Source organism: Notolabrus celidotus, chromosome 7 (assembly GCF_009762535.1).
Source record: "Notolabrus celidotus isolate fNotCel1 chromosome 7, fNotCel1.pri, whole genome shotgun sequence".
In the NCBI taxonomy this organism is placed as follows: Eukaryota; Metazoa; Chordata; class Actinopteri; order Labriformes; family Labridae; genus Notolabrus; species Notolabrus celidotus.
This window is the reverse complement of record NC_048278.1, coordinates 7,795,943-7,816,683: the sequence shown is the minus strand read 5'-3', so window position 1 is coordinate 7,816,683 and position 20,741 is coordinate 7,795,943. Positions and strand designations below refer to the sequence as shown.

General features: G+C 41.4%; 1 protein-coding gene across 4 annotated transcripts in view; it reads right to left on the bottom strand.

Moving 5' to 3' along the window:
- The window catches only part of myh11a (myosin, heavy chain 11a, smooth muscle), a 26,557-nt gene extending 5,816 nt beyond the window's left edge, over positions 1-20,741 (bottom strand). Inside the window, exons 1-27 of one of the 4 annotated variants that reach the window (XM_034688073.1) lie at positions 20,434-20,741; positions 17,008-17,372; positions 16,514-16,670; positions 12,649-12,676; positions 8,655-8,754; positions 8,495-8,521; positions 6,416-6,508; positions 6,222-6,285; positions 5,908-6,006; positions 5,421-5,564; positions 5,227-5,322; positions 5,015-5,133; positions 4,703-4,855; positions 4,312-4,485; positions 4,004-4,177; positions 3,751-3,865; positions 3,392-3,585; positions 3,134-3,255; positions 2,949-3,018; positions 2,671-2,831; positions 1,834-1,942; positions 1,548-1,679; positions 1,181-1,387; positions 939-1,076; positions 739-862; positions 455-626; positions 118-330 (exon numbers count right to left, since the gene is read on the bottom strand). In XM_034688073.1, the coding sequence (XP_034543964.1) occupies positions 118-330; positions 455-626; positions 739-862; positions 939-1,076; positions 1,181-1,387; positions 1,548-1,679; positions 1,834-1,942; positions 2,671-2,831; positions 2,949-3,018; positions 3,134-3,255; positions 3,392-3,585; positions 3,751-3,865; positions 4,004-4,177; positions 4,312-4,485; positions 4,703-4,855; positions 5,015-5,133; positions 5,227-5,322; positions 5,421-5,564; positions 5,908-6,006; positions 6,222-6,285; positions 6,416-6,508; positions 8,495-8,521; positions 8,655-8,754; positions 12,649-12,676; positions 16,514-16,670; positions 17,008-17,349 (3,527 nt within the window). In that variant the 5' untranslated portion in view covers positions 17,350-17,372; positions 20,434-20,741. The remainder of the gene's footprint in view (positions 1-117; positions 331-454; positions 627-738; positions 863-938; positions 1,077-1,180; positions 1,388-1,547; positions 1,680-1,833; positions 1,943-2,670; positions 2,832-2,948; positions 3,019-3,133; positions 3,256-3,391; positions 3,586-3,750; positions 3,866-4,003; positions 4,178-4,311; positions 4,486-4,702; positions 4,856-5,014; positions 5,134-5,226; positions 5,323-5,420; positions 5,565-5,907; positions 6,007-6,221; positions 6,286-6,415; positions 6,509-8,494; positions 8,522-8,654; positions 8,755-12,648; positions 12,677-16,513; positions 16,671-17,007; positions 17,373-20,433) is intronic. The other 3 variants (XM_034688075.1, XM_034688074.1, XM_034688076.1) reach the window with 3 other exon arrangements.

The window sequence follows — 20,741 nt, the reverse complement described above, 5'->3', positions numbered from 1 at the left end:
CTCTGTCTTACACCCTGATTTCACAAAAGCAATCAAAAGAACAAAGGAACAAATATGACTTTCTTATGTCACTTCTTTAATATTCATTTTTGGATTAGTCAGAAGTGTACGACTGACCTAAGCTCCTGTTGGGTGGCTGTAGTGTCCAAAGTGTCCTCTAACTCAGACTTCAGGGCCTCAAGCTCCTCCCCGAGGTCTCGTTTGATCTTCTCAGCCTTGTTTCTAGCCGCCCGCTCAGAGTCCAGGTCCTCCTGCAGATCAGAGATGTGCCCCTCCAGCTCTCTGATCTTCTTCAGAGCGTTGTTCTTTTGAGCTGTCTCGTCTTCTAACCTGAAAATGGGACGTGATAGCCATGTGTTTATTTTAATGATACAGTTGTTGAGTTTATAAGTTTCGTGGATTCAGGTGTATCCATATTTAAATTTGTGAAAAGGCTGTATTGTTGTCACTCTACCTGGCCAATGCATTTTGTAGCTCCTCCTCTTTCTTTGCGAGCTGGGCTTTGAGGTCAGCAATCTGGGCCTGCAGGTCAGCTATCTGCTCTTGCAGGTCATTCGACTCTGCTTCCAGCTTACGCTTTGCCTTGTCCAGCTCCTGTCGACCCTTCTCTTCCTTTTTCAAGCGGACTGAAAGTAAAGCAGGGATAACAATCAGCATAAATGTTTTGCTGAATTCAAACAGGACATTAGTTCTGGCTTTGGTTGTGTAAATGCACAACAATCCACTATGATAGATTACCCTCAAGTTCAGATATCATGGACTCGTGTTTGTTTTTCAGCTTGGTGAGGTTCTTTGACTTCTCCTCTTCCTCTGCGAGGTTGGTACTGAAGTCTGCAATCCTCTCCTCCATCAGCTTCCTCTCCTAAACATACACCAAACAGATATGTTACTTGCAGAGATCTTCTTTTCCACACAGTATCTCTGTTTCCTGTTTTTACCTTCAGCAGTTTGGTGTTGTGGTCCTCCATCACCAGAATGTCATCCTCCAGCTTTTTGACCTTCCCCTCACTTGTGACCTTCTCCAGCTGCAGCTTCTGACGGGCATCTTCTTCCTCCTCCAAATGTTCCTCCAATTCCTATAAGAGGGAAAACAGTGGCTTCACTTCATGCTGCCAGGTTATCACATTGTCACAACTTTTATATCTGAGCATTGACATAAGCATTAAAGACATGTATGGACCTGCATCTGCTGTTGCATTTTCTTCTTATCCAATAAAAGAGTCTGAGCACGTTCTTCCTCCTCATCCAGCCTCGCCTCCATTTCATGGAGGATCTCCTCCAGCTCCTGCTTCTTAGCCCCCAGACGAACTCTCATCTCCTCAGCCTCTGCGTACAGCTCTGTCTCTGCTTGGAGCTGCTCCTGCAGTGCGTTCCTCTCCTCCAGAATCTGAAGGAGACAGGAAAAAAAAGATAGCTTAAACTTCTGTACTTTATAACTCCTGGGAAGTGATATGAAACAGGTACTTTGGCATAGTTTCACTGTGGCATCAAGTTGGAGCAAAGAAAGTTGAGGAATATCATGACTGTTGAAGATATTGTTTGTTTACCTGTGTGTGTTTAAGGGCGACCTCCTTCAGCTCAGATTCGAACTTCACAGCAATGTCTTTGGCCTTTGATAGTTCTTCCTCTTTCAGACTCATCTCCTCCTCCTGTCGGGTCACTTGCAGCAGAGGCTTGACCTGTGGTTTAGGGGGATGGAAAGCATCACACGTTTTAAAATGGGTAAAGGAAGGTTCTTAATTTACAAAAGTACAACTGTCAAATGATTTACTGTAACAAATTCAAGGTTGTACATCGTTTTTGTTCAATTACTACAACGAATAAATCACTGACCTTTGTGAAGAGTCTCCACCACTGCCAGTTCCTTAGTTTGAGGTAGGCAGCACAGTTCCTCTGGATCACTTTCATGGCTGTGAGTTGCTGTTGCCTCTTGGCGAAGGCCCTTTGAAAAAGCAACAGTGATACCAATGAACACAGTATGATAAAAGCAAAGTCCATTTGTAAAGGGTTAAATCGTTTTGTTTTTTTAAGTGGGGTTGTATAAGGTACTAGTTGATAGTAGCTGCATCACTAGGACATGCTGGTCCACTCGGCCCCTTTGTTGAGAAACTGTCTAGAAACTGTGGCAGAAGCTCAGACTACCAGCCGCTACACAACGGGTCAACAACGGGACAGAACTACTGCTGTCATGAGTGGGATCAGTAACAACAGTATCTCAGGGCCTTTCTGAATCACAGGATATCAGTGGCTCACATACGGCTGCAGTCTGCATCACTCGTCAGCCAGAGTTCTCTAGCTCGCTTAACGCTACTGTTTCAATTGACTTTCTTCAATTTACTGAAGTTAAATCTGAAAAAACAGAAAAGCCAACTGGAAGTGCTTCTCAAAAGTACATTTTTGGCTCTATTTTTTAAAAATTGATTGCGTAATGACAACCAATAGTCAGCATGATATGTTAACCTTCTTAAATTACACTTTGCGAGCTGCTGAAGGGGACGCCATCCCCTGCATGTAATGTCTATTGACAAGTACCTCATACAACCAAACCTCAAAATAAAAAAATAAATTGCCAAAAAAAAGTGTAAAAGATGAGCCTTACTGAACTTATGAAAAGAACAGAATACACAATCAAAAAGAGAAGCATGTGATAGAAGAGTCGTATGTTCATACTTTCTGGCCAAGTAGCCTCGAGCCTGAGACTGGAAAGCGATGATGACCACAGTGATCTTCAGATCTCTCTCCTCCTCCAGCTGGGCCAGCACTCCAGTGCGGAAAAAGATCTTACTCTGTCCGATCCTGTACAGGTTTGGGTCCAAGTCTAGATGCTTGATCTAAACAAACACAAGATCAGTTAAAAAGGGAGGCTCATGCAAGTAAATAAAAAATGACAGCATGCAAATGTCAATTACTTATAATCATGGAGGAAAATGATCAGCTGAAGTCATTACCATAAGGCAACAGGCCTGCTTGCCATCCATGAAGCCTTTTGGGATAGCATTGGCAGCCAGGATCTCGTAACTATCAGAGAGGAAAGAGGAAATAAGATATCAAGCTTTGAATTATGCTAAAGGTTCAGAGAAATATTAAAACATCCATCTAGAAGTTAGTGAGTCTTTTCTAAGCACCCACTCACCGCTGGCGGAACTCCTGGAACACGATTCTGTTGGGGAATCCCTGTCGACAGATTCTGATCCCCTCCAACACACCGTTACATCTCAGCTGCTCCAGGACCAGGTGAGCATCCAGCTTCCCTGCCTGAGAAGAACCAGAATGTATTTTTCATAAATAAGTTATGTTATGTGGCTTGTTCCTGTTATCTACAATTAAATCTTGAAAGGATTCATCTGTCCGTGAGAAACACGATGCTGATGATATTGCACATTTCATTCACCCTCTTCTCGTGGTTGGGGATTATACATCTGACAAAGTTGGGCTGGGTGTTGTGCAGTGTGGTCATAAGTTTGGCCAGAGACTCCTTGTAGAGCTGTCCCACTGTACGGAACATCCCTTTCTTGGTCTTGGAGCCGCTTGGCATGGAGCTGTCTGTCATCTTGGCTAATGTGTCAAGGCCCACCACTCTGTCGGCTGAAAAATACAACACAGTATTATTTCAATGCAAAACAGTTTGTTAAATAAACTCAACACTGATTAAGTGTCCTGGAACTAATGCATTACTGATCATTTAAACACTAATGTTCCCCATTGTTTGTGAGCTATGTCTCTTTAAACCAGCAAAGTCAGATTTATTACCATCTTTCCAGAGGTCTTGCACAAACTGGCTGGAGGAGTTGCTGAGCAGCGTTGTGACATTGTCATTCAGGGGGTCCATATTCTTTGTCAGCCAGGCTGTAGCGTTATAGTCCACCTACAAATAAAGAGTGTTTTATCACAGCAATATTGCTTTTACTAAAGTTACCAAAATTAAAATTCATCATAAGCATATGTGAGATTTTTGATACCATATCATACTTTTATCATACAACACATGTCCCTTCATGCTCACCTTCCCAGCATAATGCAAAATGGAAAACTCTGTCTTGTCTTTGAGCTGCTTTGGCTTGGCAAACTTCATATGGGTCCCTTGAGTATTCATAAGTTTCTCCACAAAGGAGACGTCTGTGGCTTTGGGGAACCAGCACTCTTCATCCAGCAGGGCCAAGATGCCTGGAGGGTTGTTCTGCAGAAAATATGTGATGATAACACGATTTGAAATGACAGTAATGACATTAATACATCATAAAATATCTCCAGTAGGCAAGAGAACTGTGGATTTAAATGACAACACATTTTTATCGTATCAAAGTCACTCACGGGTCTCTCGATGAGCTCAATGCAGGGCTGCAGGTCCAGTCCGAAGTCGATGAAGTTCCACTCGATGCCCTCCCTCTGGTACTCCTCCTGCTCCAGGATGAACATGGTGTGGTTGAAGAGCTGCTGCAGCTTCTCATTGGTGTAGTTGATGCACAGCTGCTCAAATGAGTTGTCCTGAAATGGAAAAAGAACTTCTGATTCCTAAATGGACAAACTTTTGTATAAAATAAGCTCCACAGAGTTTGGTCTAGACCTGCTACTTTTCTTAAGTGTTTGGAGAGTGCTTTGTGATTTGGGGCTATATAAGGTGTACAAAATGGGTGACTGATTGATGAATTGATCGACAGTTCTGTATTGGTCTCCGATAATTAAGTGCTAAGCAAATCCATACCTCAAAGATCTCAAAGCCAGCAATGTCAAGGATTCCCAGGAAGGAGGCTCCCTGCCGTTTGGTCTTATCCAGAGCCTTGTTGACTCGGGACAGGATCCAGCGGAAAAGCCTCTCAAACACAGCTTTAGCCAAAGCTTCAGTAGCAAAGTCAGCCTAATGAATACAAACAAACACACAGGAGATATCTGATGGGAGACCAGAGTAATGAAGTTTGTTTAAACTCTGCAGAGAGTTTGGGGAAGTTTTTCATTACATGCAGTATTTGTTTTACTTGTTCTTATGTTTTCACACTGTGCAGTCTTCCTGCAGTACCTGTTCTTTGGTCTGTGCTTTCTGCACCACTTCTCTGCCCACTTTGATACGAGGAGTGAGGATCGCACGGGTAAAGTCTGTCACATTGATGCCCTGCAGGTGACACACCTTCTGGGCAGCTGGAGAGAGAAAGGAATACATGTTGGTTCATTCTATCTAAGCATGTTTTTTCACTTTCTATTTCCTCATAATAAGAAGTTGCTGTCCCTTACCAGTGTTGTCTGGCATGGTGGCCTGCTCCTGGTTCCTCTCTTTCTTAAACTCAATGTTTCCCAGCTGCATGACTGTAGAGCACACCTTCATAATATCTTACACAAAGGGACAAAAATGTAAGAGACACAATACTGACATATGACTTCATCTAACTCAGAGCAGTCTATCATAGGATGAAAGTGATTATTAGTACCGACTCTCTCTTCCTCGGTGAAGCCCATGATGTTCATGGCCTCCATGGTCTCTTCAAACATCTCATCATCTTCCTGTCCTGTGATCTGAACATGGCCGGCGCTCAGGAAGCGGTAATTATTGAAGGACTCTAAAAGAAGCTCCTCTGAAGATAATAAACAAAACATGCAACAGTTTATACCTTAACTTTACCATCACAAGTCTTCTCCGTGTTTCTTTATTAAATGGCTCATTCACTTTGCACAGAAGCACATTTTATAAGCTCTAACTTTGTCATTATGGTTTTTATATCAGTAGGAAAATAAAATGAAATGCATTCAATAATTCTACAGCTCTATGGCCTCAAACTGTATGTTAAACCTGCTGTCCTTGTGGAAAGTCAATAATTACAGTCATGCAATCTACATCAGGTCAGTGATGCTGCAGCAGCTGTGCAGTAGGCTGTATTATTAACTCATTTATATAAAGGGATTGCTGTTTGCACTCACCTTTCACTTTGTCCTTAGCACCAGCAATCATGTAGTAGAAGATGTGAAAAGCTCGTTCTGTCTTTGCTTGTCTGATGCAGCGAGACTTCTCCAGCAGGTCTGAGAGATGCAGCAGTTAAAGAGTACATACACTTGTTGTGTGTTCTGAAAAGGATCAGCATAACAACCTCTCTCCACAGCCCCATGTGAAGATCAGAGTACAATGTAAAAAGTGTGTGGACATAAGAAATACAACGGCTGATTAAAAGTTAAATCCTGACAAGTATTTAAAAAGAAATTCAAATAAAGCAAAATGAAACACATGACAAGGATACAAGTCTCAACATTGGCTCCAACAATGTAGCCGGTCACATCAAAGTTAATGCGGATGAATTTACCCTGTAAGAGAGATCAGGAAAGAAGATGTTAGAAATAAAGTTGTCTTATATGATGAAAAAATGCAATAATGCAAAAATCATAAAAAACAAACAAACAAACAAACAAATAAACAAACAAACAGCAAACTCACAAATCGGGAGGAGTTGTCATTTTTGATGGTCTTGGCATTTCCAAAGGCCTCCAGGATGGGGTTGGCCTGCAGGAGCTGCTTCTCCAGCTCCCCCTGGTGACAACAGTGATAAACACAAACATCAGTGTTATAAACTTTATGGTTGCTGAGTCCAGGATGCAGGAGGTTGTGATTGGTGGGGATGAAGTAGTTCAGGTTGGATATGGATTTCAAGAAGTTCATCAGAATATTATCACTGATGTATGAAGGACTTTATTGGCTTAAATTCTGTATAATGTGTTATTACAAATAAATATAAATCTATAACTTTCTTTAAGATAAAAACAAACAAACACAAGTTTTCAGTTATATTTGTTGATTTTCTTGAACATATAATGTTGCACAGACAAATGACCTAAAGACTTCTGTATCAGTTCTGGCAGGAATTGAAAAAAGCTCCCGTTGACTATGTGGCAAGAGAGGGAGTGAGGTCATCCAGGGTCAGGCGAGGCATCCGACTTATGTAAAAAGCATAAAGCCTTTGATGAAAGTCTTAGCATTCAGTGTGCCAGCATGTTAAAATGATTTTGATTCATAAACAGGGATGTGGGATGTGATTTGCTTCCAGCGTGACTGCAGAGCCCGGTGGGTGGACCTGGGTGATGGTCGGTAAATGAGGCAGACACCCCGTCACTCTGTATCGGGCTAATCCACCTGATCAAAGGGGCCTGTGTTAGCCTAGCATCAAGGTCAGGTGCTGTGGACTTCTACCTTAAATACTCTCTTGCACAGAAACACTCCCTCCAGCTTCCCTGTAAACGAGCTAAAGTGACAAAGAGGCAAAGGCCGTGACTTGTGTTAACATGGACGTAAGAAAAGAGGGGGTGATCAAATGAAAGCATTGCTAAGAATATATCATAGCACATGAGCAGACAAGCTTGATTTTTAATTATCAGTGAAAGGTTATTTAAAGTCAAAGCTTTTTAAAATGTTTAGGAAAAAGCAGGGAAGATACAGACCAGCTGAAGAAGTGCAGCGAAGAGCTGGCAGAGCAGATAGGTTCATTTGAGTCACTAAGAGAAAAGAAAGGAGAGAAAAAGGAGAGAAATAGGGCCAGGAAATGGAAAGAAAGTGATCCTTTGTAGGAAAGATGGTTCTACAGACACCTTCAAAACATAACACTTAAAAGTTTAGCTGAGAAGCTGATGGTGGAGTAAAATAGTGACTGTGGCAGAAGAGAGAAAGTGAGAGCAAAAAAGAGATTAACTACATTCTATTTCTGTTCAGGCAAGCACTGAGGGAGCCTCAAGGTCCTTCTGAGGGCAGCAACTGCACAGTGTTTTCCTCTGGGGTCCCTAGGGTGATTGGGGTCAGTAGTGAAAGGAAGCAATGCTTTGTTTCACAGATGAATGCTTCAAGTACCTTACACCAATGCCAGAGCAACACCACACACTTTCAAAATTTAGTCAAGAGCCGGGCATTCAGTTTGCCTTCTTCAGGGTTTTGGAAAGTTGAAAGAGTCTCAGGTGTTTTGGAAAGTCTTCATTATGCAAACCAGGTCCCATAAGGAGACAGCCAATGCTACACTAAGGCGCAAATGGATGGCAGCTCAGAGGCTGAGGAGGAGGGGAGGAAAGGAGGGGAGGAGGGGAGGGGTGTTTGATAGATAAAAACAGGAGATGGGCATGCTCACTCTGTGCTCTTTGTTCGGTGTGAGACCCTTTTACTGTCGAGGAGCCTCCAGCCTTGACTCCTCTGGCAGTAAGAGGGTGTTCATGAAAAGATGGACGACACAAACTCAACATGATTATCTGATTCTAGAGAATGCTAACACTAGACGTTCTCCACTGATCATTCGCCAGGTTTGGAAGTACTACGATGATGGTCATGCAGTCTAAGGAAGGTCCGGTTGGGTAATCAGTTCTAACTCTAGGACAGTAAGATCCCGGGATCTTGACCCTTGGTGTAAGAAAATAATCAAACAGGGAAAAGTTCCTTTATGTAACTACGTGACACTTGTTTCATGCAGTTTTCTATCCTAAGGAAAGAACACACAAACACCACACACAAAAACACACTCCAGGTTTCCCCTTTACTCACGTAGGCAAACTGTGATCCTGCTTGTTGCTATTTGGAGGAAATGGCAATATATACAGGATTAAACTGAGCAGTCACCTACATACATTGAAGAGTTAGGGAACTGGCTGACAGATCCAAACACGTGTTTTATACAACATTGTCCGTTTACACAGATACTTACAGCACTGCTGTCCTTCTTGCCTTTATGTGAGGAGGCCACTACAGCCAGATACTGGATGACCTTCTTGGTGTTCTCTGTCTTCCCAGCACCAGACTCTCCACTAGAGAAGAAAGAGAGAGAAGGGGATTAGATGCAGAGAAGAGATAGTGAAAGGGAATGAGAGAGAGCATGAAGATAAGAAGCACAGACAGGTAGTTTGTTCACAGTTCAATAAGCCAGTTTAATTGAATAGAAACCATGTGCAGCAGAGGTAGCTGCACCAACGTCTGACACTAAGCATAATGTTATTGTTCAGTCTGCTTACTACACACTGATCCCTGTGCACCCAGATCCTCTTACAAGCTATCATAATCCTCAGCTATTAAGCAAGAATATGATTTTAAATGTGAAACTTAATCCTCTTTGCTTACATTAGTGCTTAAAAGAAGTAGTTTAAAACAAATGGGAAACAGCAAGCCCAGCTTCCATTGAGAGAAAGTGTTTGGAGCTGGAGAGGAAACGTGGAGAGTGAGACAGGGCGGATGAAGCTGGGGTGTGTTAAGGCAGGCAAGGTTTTTCCAATAGCTTATTGTCCGTAAGCTAATACTACCTTAGACTGCTGCTTGACATTTCTTATCTCATCCCTCTATAACTTTATGGAAGAGAGTAAATAAGTGTATCTAACACTTGTGTATACCTTGAACTAATGTCTTATTAGATGTACGTAATTATCTGGGAACACAGAATGTGATGCATACCCCGAAACAAAATAGAAAATTCAAAAAGTAAAAGATATTTTTTAAAAGACATGTCTGTCTTACATTTTTTCAAACAGGAGCAGGAAGACATTCCTTCCTGAAAACGATCTTGGATGTTTAGAAAGACAAAGTTGAATGATACCAGAACCACCAGCCAGCAGTCCAATAAACAGCCTCAGACATCGGTCCATATTAGGCATGGGATTCTCCCTGTGTTAGAGCTTGGCAGTGCTGAGAGGAGTCTAATTACTCTATCTTGTTCAGGTTAAGTAAGAAAATATGACATCCAGGTTCCTGCTGTGGTCAGCTGTTAGCTCTGAATACACTCTGAAGGGAGTTTTTCCTCCAGATGTGGGCTTATCAAACTGTCTCTTCCTGTGTTGTATCAGTACAGTTATGACTCCCTTTCATATTTAAGGCTTTATTTACTTATAAACAAACACCCTGATGGAGCAGGCACTTCTTTAAACAGTGGCACACAAAGTTAACAGCAGTTATACTAGAACTCTTCTGTGCAGTCTTCTGAGGAAAATCTTACAGCCTCCAAAACACTAAACTAATATAATCCCTATTTTAATACAGGTGTTAAGTTCAGGCCCTCAACAGGGAATCTGAACTTTTAAATAACATTCTCAATCTCTAAAAGCTTCATCGGTTCAGTCTGTTACACACACGCACAGATTATTAGACCAAGGAAACTAGCGACCCTGCAGGGATGAAAAGTCAACATCTCGGAATGCGTTTAGTCGACTCCAAGCTATTTCCCATGGCAATCCTTGCTGCTGGGTGGAGAATATAATCACTGAACACTCAGTGACCAGGAATATTAGAATCACTCTAAAAACTGAAGTAGTCCAGTTGAACAGCTCGGCAATGTGTGCTTACATTGGAGCTGTTGAGAGGCCACTGCAACTCTTATGGAGCCGACTCCATACTCAGATTATTTCACTTTGGGGTAGTATGTATAAAAAAAGCTTATTTATGGGGACTCCTCCAAAAATGTGGCAGTTTATTGATTTATTATTTCATATAAGTGTCATGTGCTGTCTCTAGCCTAACTTAACTTTACAAATTCAATCTTGTTTACATTTGATCAAGAAATATTTGTTGTCAGTAAATCTTCTATACATAATACGACAGTTTAAAGGAACAATATTGAATTTGTTTCTATGCAGCTCTTCTGTGTATTAGAAGTTATAGTTTCTTGACACACATTGTAACGTATACCTTATATGTATAACAAAAATAAAAAATATCGAACATATCATTAATGTGTAGTTTTCTGCAATTTGTTGATTCGTTACTTGAATCGATAATTTTCATTAGCTTGAGATGTAATGAAATTGGATTTCAAGAGTTTCGAGGTCAGATCTCACAAAAGAGACAATATCCACAGTTTTTAAAATGTTTACATCTAGTGGAGTTATTATTCTCTTCTTTTAAAGAGCGATAATTGTTTTTTAATAACTGTCATTATATCACATAGAGGTCAGATCTCTATCAACACTTGTAAAGGTTGATTGCATTATGACGGTTTGTAACACACATTGCAAGAGTTTTGAGAAGGGATGCTAACAATAACCACTCTGCATTTCTGATCATCTTGGTCATGTAAGATCTGAAAAGGTTGAATTTGTATGTCTATGTGGAGGTGAGTGAAGAACAAACAGGAAATTGTTACACAAGTATCATATGACCACATATCAACAAAAAACACAAAACTTTTTTTTTAAACTTAAAGCTGCAAAGCTGGCTTCTATTATGGATTGCTATGCAAACGAAAGCACCAAACGCATACAGTTAGAGCAATTAAACACATGTGTACACACACATGCAGACTGAGAATGTCATGCATGACATTCCATGAAGCATTTCTCCCATATATGGTTCCAGAGGCCTGCAGAGACGAAGAGCAGCTGTAGCTCAAAGTCAGATCTGAAGGTGTCTGTGTGAACCTGACTAACGTTCCACAGAGAGGGAGGATGTGTTTTTCAGCCCCATGGTATCGTGTTAGCCTCAGCTTATTGTTTCACACTATTTGATGTAACGCCTATGGAAGTCTTCTCATCAAGGATTCATTTTCATGTTCACTACTTTCCTGCAGAAGGACAGAGATAAATGCTGCCAAATTTCTCCAGAATGTTATAAGGACATCTTAAGAGTTGAGGAAATGAGCTGCTGTAATCAAAGAATTGGCTGCATCCTGGCATCAGTACTATAAACTGAGAGAAGAGAGAGCCTAGAGGGTGGATGAGCTCTTTCATTCATTTCCTTACTGGGACTACTGGATAATGAGCAGCAAACATGCTTCTGTTTCGACAAACTTTTAAAGAAACGCTGCAATCTGTAGAGTAATGTTTACATGCTTCTTGATATTATTCAGCCAATACAGGATTGAAAATAATAAGTGGCAGTGCAGATCCATGTAAGGTGCCAGTGAGATGGGCTTTTTATTGCTGCAGCTTGTATTGGGTCTATCTGTACTCATTTGTGCATACACATCTTCCCTCTTTAAAATGATCCCTCTTGCATTCAGAACATTTTTAGCAAAAATGGATGGGGGGGCAGAAAAAGAGCAGAAGCAAGTGGGACAGGTAACAGAAATAGAAAGGAAATTTGCTTGCAGAGAACAAAGTGACACTAGATACACTAAATCTAGGTCGTTAAAACAGGAGAGGAAAAGCAAACTAATTTGTTTTCAGTAAATAGAATTAAAATTTATGCTATTCCAGAAACTTGACTTCAGCTTGGTGCTGCCAGAAAGCAGATGCCTTATCACCGACTGTCTGATACCCCAGTCAAAGTTTTCAATAATTACTTAAAACAAATAAACAAACAAAATGGAGCCCAAACATTTGGAGAGCTAATCTGGGTCTCCCATCAGCATGCAGGGCATACTTCCTGACCGAGGGTCAGAGAGGAGGGCAAGGCCACAGCCCCCTGGGAGCGCTCATCCAGAGTGGCTCCATTCGAATAAAAAAACAAATGCAACATAATCCTACAAAGTAAAGCTTTCTGCATCAAGCCAGCAACATTGATTAAAAATAGCACTGTCATCTTCTGAATGACTTTCAGTTTGAACAAGTTGATTTAAGGCAATGAGACCAGAGAGGTGTTTACGCAAGCATTATGTAACTGTTCCTCCACACATACACATGTACAAACACAACCTTCCTTCTAGTATTCATGTGATGTCTATGGAAAGAGTGAAGGAGAGGGGATGAAGTGAAAGTTTGAAGATGATGATTTTTGCTTACGTGCAGAGAATGGACTGGTCCTCACGATCTGTTGACACAAAGAAAGTTTATAGCGTTAGAATCTATTCATAAATGTGCAGTGAGTGAGTGTCCGCAGCATAAATAAGGCTTTAATATGATGTGAGAGAAGAAAGGAAAATAAATAAGTGAAGATAATCACTTTATTTATGTATTACAAGACTTTTTTCCTTGAGTTCAAATACACTGTATCTCACTACCCTTCAGTGCATGTGAAAATAAATCAACTCCACCGAGAGAAAAAAAGAGAAATCTAGTCTAACACTTCAGACAGCAGCCTGGACTCTGTTTGAAGTCTAATGTAGGCAGTTTGATTTGTGAAGGTTCCCACAAAAACGCTGATTTTCAACCTAGAAAATCAACCCTGAATGTGCTGAGCAGTGAGTCATTAAAATGTCTCCAAAAATACTCCAGGGAGAATACAGTGAGTCCATTTAAGGCTATTTTGTGCCTGCATCCTTCTATAAAAACTACCCTGGGGGAGTACACTGAGTACTGCTGAAAGAAAAGATAACTTCTGCACGTAAAGTCTTTCACTAAATGACATTCTGAAAGTGCTGATCCAAAAAAGGGCCAGCACAGAGCATACCCCGTCACTTATCATCTTCATACAGTTAAATGCCTCATTCATGAATAACACTTTCATACTTTATCACTGTGTGAATGTGTATCTGTGTGTGAGCTTGAAAGACAAACACACACACACACACAGTTACAGAGCGTAGCCATCCCTGAAGTGTAAACTAGCACCGATGCTGTTTCTGTGTTTGGATTCAGGCTGCTTTATGTGTTTCATTCCTTAGGTACACTCACAAATTGCAGCCTGTTCCCCTCACAGCATTTCCTAATTAAGGCACATGGGGAGAGATGAAAAGAGAGAGAGAGAGAGAGAGAGAGAGAGAGAGAGAGAGAGAGAGAGAGAGAGAGAGAGATAGAGAGAGAGAGAGAGAGAGAGAGAGAGAGAGAGAGATGGGGGAGAAGGGGGGGGTTTTGTAAAACATCCAAAAACAACAGTCAGTTTTACCCCCAGAGACTCAGAGCAAAAAACTGTTGTTTTTTCGTCACCGCAAAATGAAGAATATCTTTGTGACACTGATACAAAAATCCAAACTGATCCAAAACTGAGGTTACATGTGAGTGTTTTTGTCTTTGCACCTGTCTGAGGCGTTGTCAACCCACTGATGAGAATACTGCTTTTGCCGTGAGGGACAGAAAAACTCCCTGTGGGAATTTGCACATTTTTATCTCAAAGACATCAAAGACGGAGGCAGAATTTTAAAGGAATGGGAGCTCAGCCAAGATTGTAGGAAGAATGTTTTTAAAGCTTAGGAGATTTATCTGGATTTGCTGTAGTTATGCCCCACTTCCACTCTAATATGTGAACTGTTGATGCTGTAACATTCAGTGGAGAACAGCCTCCATCATTAGTCACCACTTCATGGGAAATCCCACCGAAGCATCGACAGAAGCCACTCTCTCACTCCACAAGCTTCTATAATGAAAGCCTTAAGAGGGTTTAGAGAGGTGCTGTCGAAGTCTTAACCTTTTGGTAAAGTATTTATACTACAGTAAGACTTTGATACTATCGTCATGCTTTTCGTTCTTGGCTATACATTATTTATTGAGGCATCTTCAAGATACAAAAAGCCTGTACACTAAAAACTCCTTGTAATATTTGAATCCCAAATCTAAAGTCTAGAGCATATTTTGATCAATGCTCATCATAAAATGCAGACAGCCGCAACAAATCCTGGAAAATAGTGGCAGCATAACCAAATCTGTGTCCATGTTGGCTTTTGATATAAGTCAGTCCCTTCTACCTGAAGATATGTGAGGATAAAAAACAGGAAGTGATTTAATTTTAGTCAGGAATCAAAGGTTCTCAGGCAACTCATCTGATGAGGCCTCTAGATCCAAATCACTTTTTCATTGTATCTTAAAACTAAATTTTAACAAATTCCTTTAATGTGTTATATTTCATCAGTATCACCTCCTTTTTCAGTAGCTCACTCTTTTATTTCTTGCATCTACAGGTGGCAAAACTGTTGTCAAACACCTTGTTGCTTTTCACATTTTTACCTTTAAAATTAGACTGGTGATCAAGAAACTTTAGCTTTAGCTGTTTGTTTAAATCTGAAATAAATGCACCTAATCCAGACTGCTCCTTTTCATGAGCACACGGTGTCTGACAGGAAGGTAAAGCAGAATTCTCCCATGCACTAGTCTCCAATTTGCAGCTGTATGGCTTCTTCTGCAGGGATGAGCAGCAGAAGTGTAATCCAAACACCCACACAAACACAGAGTGACCCTACTCTTTCTTGTTTACTTGTGACTCCATGTTTATACACCATAGCTGCAGCAGTAGATACAACAACATCCTGTGTACCAGCCTTGTGGATTTAAAAAACAACCCACCAATGTACACATATTAGACTCAGTTGCATTATTTTCTAAGACCACAGTTCGCTTAATCAGCTGTACCAAAAACATAAGAGTTTTAGGATATTCATACCTGCAATGCAAAAATAATTTCGCAAATTACAATCACCATTGATTCATTGTCTCTTCTTCTATGTGCGCCCTCACTGGTGAGCTTAAATTAGCAGCTTTCTGATGAGTGTGTGGTGTGATGTGTGAATTTGATGTCTGCAGCAACACTTATCAGTTATGTCTACTCTCTGCAGTCAGAGGGATTGGATGGTACGGTTCAGAAGACTGGATAATCCCACCTTCTTTAAACTCTCTAAACAATCACTTCCCCACTTAACTGTAAGTCCTGACCAAACATCCCGCTTCACTGGGAAACTAAACAAACCAAAAGGTATTAGTACAGTCTTAAACTCATTCAGTAGGAGATATCTTTCTTGAAAAGACATTAAAAGAAGTGGATTGGTTTACACTGAGACAAAAAGAGCAGTTTTTGATTTCATATGAATGAGGAGAGGGGTGGGCTGATGAAACAGGAAATGTTTTACTGCCCTCCACCCATCTCTCAATCCAGATGTCAACTCCTCTGAGAGAACATCCTCACGTCAACATGACGTCCAGTGGGCATGACCCCCTGGAAGCATAAGAAATAGATTCTCTGGGAAACCAGCCACTCTGAATTCATACCACTCCAGGATTTTCCAAGAGCCATTTACTGTAAGCACGACTCTGCCAAGGCCAGTGTTGTCACCTATACGAAACACTGACTCTCAAATAGTCCATAAAGTACTCATTTAGATTTGATTTCACCCTGTTGGCCCACCTACAGTAGGACTTGAGACAGGCAGGTGGAGCTCTGAGGTAGATTCTGGACCGTGCAGGATAATAAATATAGTTCTGCATTTTAAACTGTCAGCCTGACAGGAAAGTCAGTTTGTGTTTTTTTTATCAACCACTGTGTGAACATGATGGAGCTAAATGCTGACAGCTGTTATCACTCAGACAAAAGCGAGACTTCTCACAGCTGATACCCAAACATAGCCTCACCAGGCTCTCACAGCTACCAGCTGATACTTCAAGTTCACAAACATCGAGAAAAACACACAAAGATAGCAGCTTCAACTGCACATGCTTACATTTTGCTTGGTTCTGCGTGAATGCTGTCATTGAGCTACGTCGGCTCTAATGTTACATATTGGATCCAGTCACTTTCCATGACTGGAGCTTGTAGGATGCACCATACAGATATTATTCTGTACGGGTTGTCATCATATCTTATCTCTGGTACCAGTTCATGTGATTTGCAAGTCTTGCAAAGTGAGAAACAGGATGGGACTGCTTTCTATCACAGGATAATAAAAAAGAGGTAGTTCATCAACATAGAGGGGTTGGACTATTGGTGAGTTGGAGATAGTCCTACCTTGCATCATGTTCCTGTAGGCGTTATCAGCAATGGAGTAGATATGAGGGGGGACTTCATGTCTTTTTTTCCCTTTGTACATGTCGATGATCTTCTCTGAGTAAATGGGCAGCATTTTGTAAGGGTTCACCACCACACAGAACAGACCGGAGTACGTCTGAGAGGAGAAGACCAAGAAGAAGATGAGCAGCCTGCACACGTCTTTGTTCTTTTTTAATACTTAGGAGGACTGAAACATGCACTGCAATACTGTCAAACATGTAGGAGGCCATCTGGTTTTGCATTATGTTTTTAGAGATGTATTGTTTGCATAGAAATGTATTTGTCATTAGATTCGAGAAGACTAAATTCTTATGGAATTATGTGTTAGAGAACTGATATAATCCATAGAAAAGCCTTGCAAACATTACAGTTCACAAGTTAGATGATTATGTTGTCACACATTTGAAAGAAGGACTGTTATGGATGTATAAATGTTTTCACTGTATACTTACATAAATAAGGCCAGAGAAGTACCGCTCACGGATATTGTGCAACACCGAGGCTTCGTTCAAGCAGGTGAGCTCGGCCATGTCCTCCACCTTGCTGAACTTGGGAGGGTTCATCTTCTGGATGTCGTCCTTGTTGACCGTCAACTTCTTGGCATTGTCAGCCAGCTCAACAAGCACCTCATCACCGTGCTCCTCCTTGATGCTGGCTGCCTCAAAGCCATGCCTCTCCGATGGGATCCACACCAGCTTCTTGGCTGACCAGTCAGCCTGAGCCATGGGGCTGTTCAGGAAGTCTTTGTCTACAAAGAGGAACTTCTCATCCTCGGTGGGGGCCTTCTTGGACATCTTGAGTTAAGGTGAAGGGCCAACTGTTGGAGGGGATAAATCATTTGTGTGTTATTAAAGAGTCAATGACAGCAAGCAAAAGGCAGAAGGGAGGTGGAAAGAATGGAAGGGTGGAATTAAGGAAGCTAGGCAAGAGGGAACAAAGAAGGGTTGGAAGGAAGGAAATAGATAAAGATAAGATAGCAATAAATTAGGCAGCAACATGACATGAACATTTGAGAGGACATGAAACTGAAGTGATGCAACAATTATGATCACAATGTTTTAGAGCAACATTTAACAACTACAACTTTTTACAACACATCGTGGATAAATGTAAACTCTGCCTCAAGCTTGCTGGTTTTGCACAGGTTAAACTAAACACTGCTGTAAGGGATCAGTCTTTGGTATATGTAGAGGACATGCTACCAATGTTGTCTCCTGCCTGTTATTGTTTCTCAAAGAGTGAACATGTTTCATCCATCAGGGACTTCATGAGTGCAGTCATTCTCACAGACCTCCACCCCCTCCTAACCCAGCACTTTCACACACACCACAAGGGAGACACACACACACACACACACACACACACACACACACACACACACACACACACACACACACACACACACACACACACACACACACACACACACACACACACACACACACACACACACACACACACACACACACACACAGTTTCCCCCCCTAGTTTAGACGGCAAGATTGAAGCTGGGAAATTGATGTTTATCAACTCAGTAATAGAGACAAGTACACTGTATGAAAAGCTTTATCTGATCCCAAAACATTAATGCTCTCTGGCAATTACTTATACTCAAACATTAAATGGGTGCTTAATAGGCAGCATCCCTTTCTTCCATGTCTTTCCTCCTCCATCTTTCTCTTCCAGTCTCCAGCTAGGAGGCTCCAGTCTCGTGCTGTGATGACCATATAAGGGCTCCTTCTCTGGAGCCGGACTCTTTTCTGTGGACCTAAACAGCAAGGCAAGTGAACTCCCAAACAAAGCCCATATAGGGAATAGTATGTCTCTTGCTGGCTTGGTCGTTTACTCCAAAATGATAACAGCTAGGCAGAGCCTGAGGGGGGCCACGGGCTAAAACAATCATGCTTCTCATGGGCCCCTATCTGCAATTGGTTTTAGATGCATTGGGCTGTGGATAAATTGTGGAAAAATTATTGGTCTCAGCTTGAGTAGTATAAGTGATACCTGCAGTGAGAGCTATTTAAAACTGCAAATAGGAAAGGGTAAAGGAAATGTACCTTAATCTTACAGTTTCCAAATATAAGTCAGTCATGGAGCTTTGGAGCAAATATTTGAAAAATGCTGTCATGCCTGACACTTTATGTAAGATTTGCAAAGTTGGTTCAGTGAGTCTAATACCGTGCTTAAACCATATCATGATATGTCAAACTGGATTAGCCTCTGATTTACTGAGGATAAATTTAGTGGGGCATGGATTACAGACACTGAGTCAATCCTGTCCACAGGCTACCCCCCCAACCCTCTGAATCCTTCTGTACTCTTAGACTGGCACACAGTTAACTGAGTGGGAAATATGTAAAACAGCCACTGAGCCTCCTGAGAAAGCCTAAAAATGTACTCAAGAGACCAGCCAAAGCAAATCACCCAGAGACTAATGAAAGATGTTGCATAAATATGAACTAGAGATGGAGACAGACACTTCCTATTTGTCAAAAACTGCAGAGCTGGTGGATAAGTGCAGCCTGAGGAAATGAGGAGGGGACCAGCTGATGCTTTGATGATCAGTTATTTCTGAAGATAAAAGTAAACAGACTTTTCCTGACACTCCCTTCCCTGTACTCGAGTGTGGGCAGCCAATCCAGACCCTTCCCCTCAGCCCCTTTAACTTTTCCTCACTACTCTGGTTGATACCTCTCCAAGGCCTCCTCTCTCTCTCTGTTGTGTCAACACAGCTTTGTGCTCAGCCAGTGTATCTTGAAGACGTCTGTCTGCTGTGGGGTTGACAGGATAACAGGTTGATACATACAGACTGGATACTGAAAGCATAACAGGAGCTCACAGACATCACAAGGCTGTTTGTCATCACATGCATCTTCTTGCTATAAGACTTAACTACCCACTTTGGACACAACTCTCAATCATATCACATCAAGCAACGATGTAAAATATATGATGTGTGAGAATAAATAACTTAGCTTTAAATAATTAATCTGATGGAAGAATAATAAACAAATCGAAATGTCACCCAGGGGACTCAGTGACCTTTCTATTTATGGGTGAAAGTTGGCCTGAGGGGCCTGTGAAGGATTTGACTCATTTCCTCTCTTGGCTGGTTTACAAGCAATGTTCCAGTTGTCAACTTATGCCTATTTCAGAAATGCATTGGTAAAAAAAATCAATTTTCTTGGTGATAAACTGTCAGGTAAATTATTGCATTAAATTAAGATGTAAAAAGTTTGACAGAAAACACACTCAACTGGTATACAAAGTTTTTGGCTAGAACAAAAAAAAGGAGAAACATCTTTACCAAAAGTTAAACAAATTAGTTTTAAGCATACGTTTGAGTTTTCAACCAACAGTCACATCTCACTTCTTGCTGTAGTGTCTGCATCTTCAGCCACAGCAGTGTGAAAGACAAGCAGCTTAATACATCCATATTTGGAAACAGGAAACTCAATGGTTATGCCTGCATCTTTTCTGAGATAGCGTACTCAGACCAAACTTCCCCTCACTTCCTTTTTTGCTGCATAGCGGTGCAGTGAATGCACCATTATTCGAAAACAGCTTCCTTGTATAAAAATGTAGAATAAATAAGAAATTTAAACAAACTTAGGCCAATTTTCTGTTGCATTGTAGCTCTAAGCACCTGTCACGGACTTCTGTGTCCTAATTTTCTACAATACTCAACAGAAAAGTCATGTTTATGACACACAAGAACAAACGAGTTATTTCATATTTTAACTCATGCAGCCTAAAAGTTCCTCCTCAACAAACAGTTAAACTTTGCAAAGTGTCAAAAGAGATACAGTTTGACAAGTGCACTGCAGCATCATTATTCTTAAACAGACTCTCTACAGTAGGCTAAATACAATACTTACATATTGTTGAGGAATTTGATTTCAGGGGATTTTGGGCTTGAAAAGTCAGGGTTTGGAGTTTCCGACGATGACGAAGTACTCCACAAAAGCACAGTCCAAATGACCCCCGTCAAATTCAGAGCCTTACCATTTAAACTGCGCACTGGTGCACGAGGGTGGAGCAGCACGAGCTAACCCTCCCTCTTCTCCTCCTCCTCCTCGTCCTCGTCCTCGAGCATCGTCCAGCAGCAGGCACGAGTAGCATCATTATCGGGGTAGGAGGCAGAGGACATGCGCAGACAGGATGCCAGCAGGTCTAGAGTCACGGG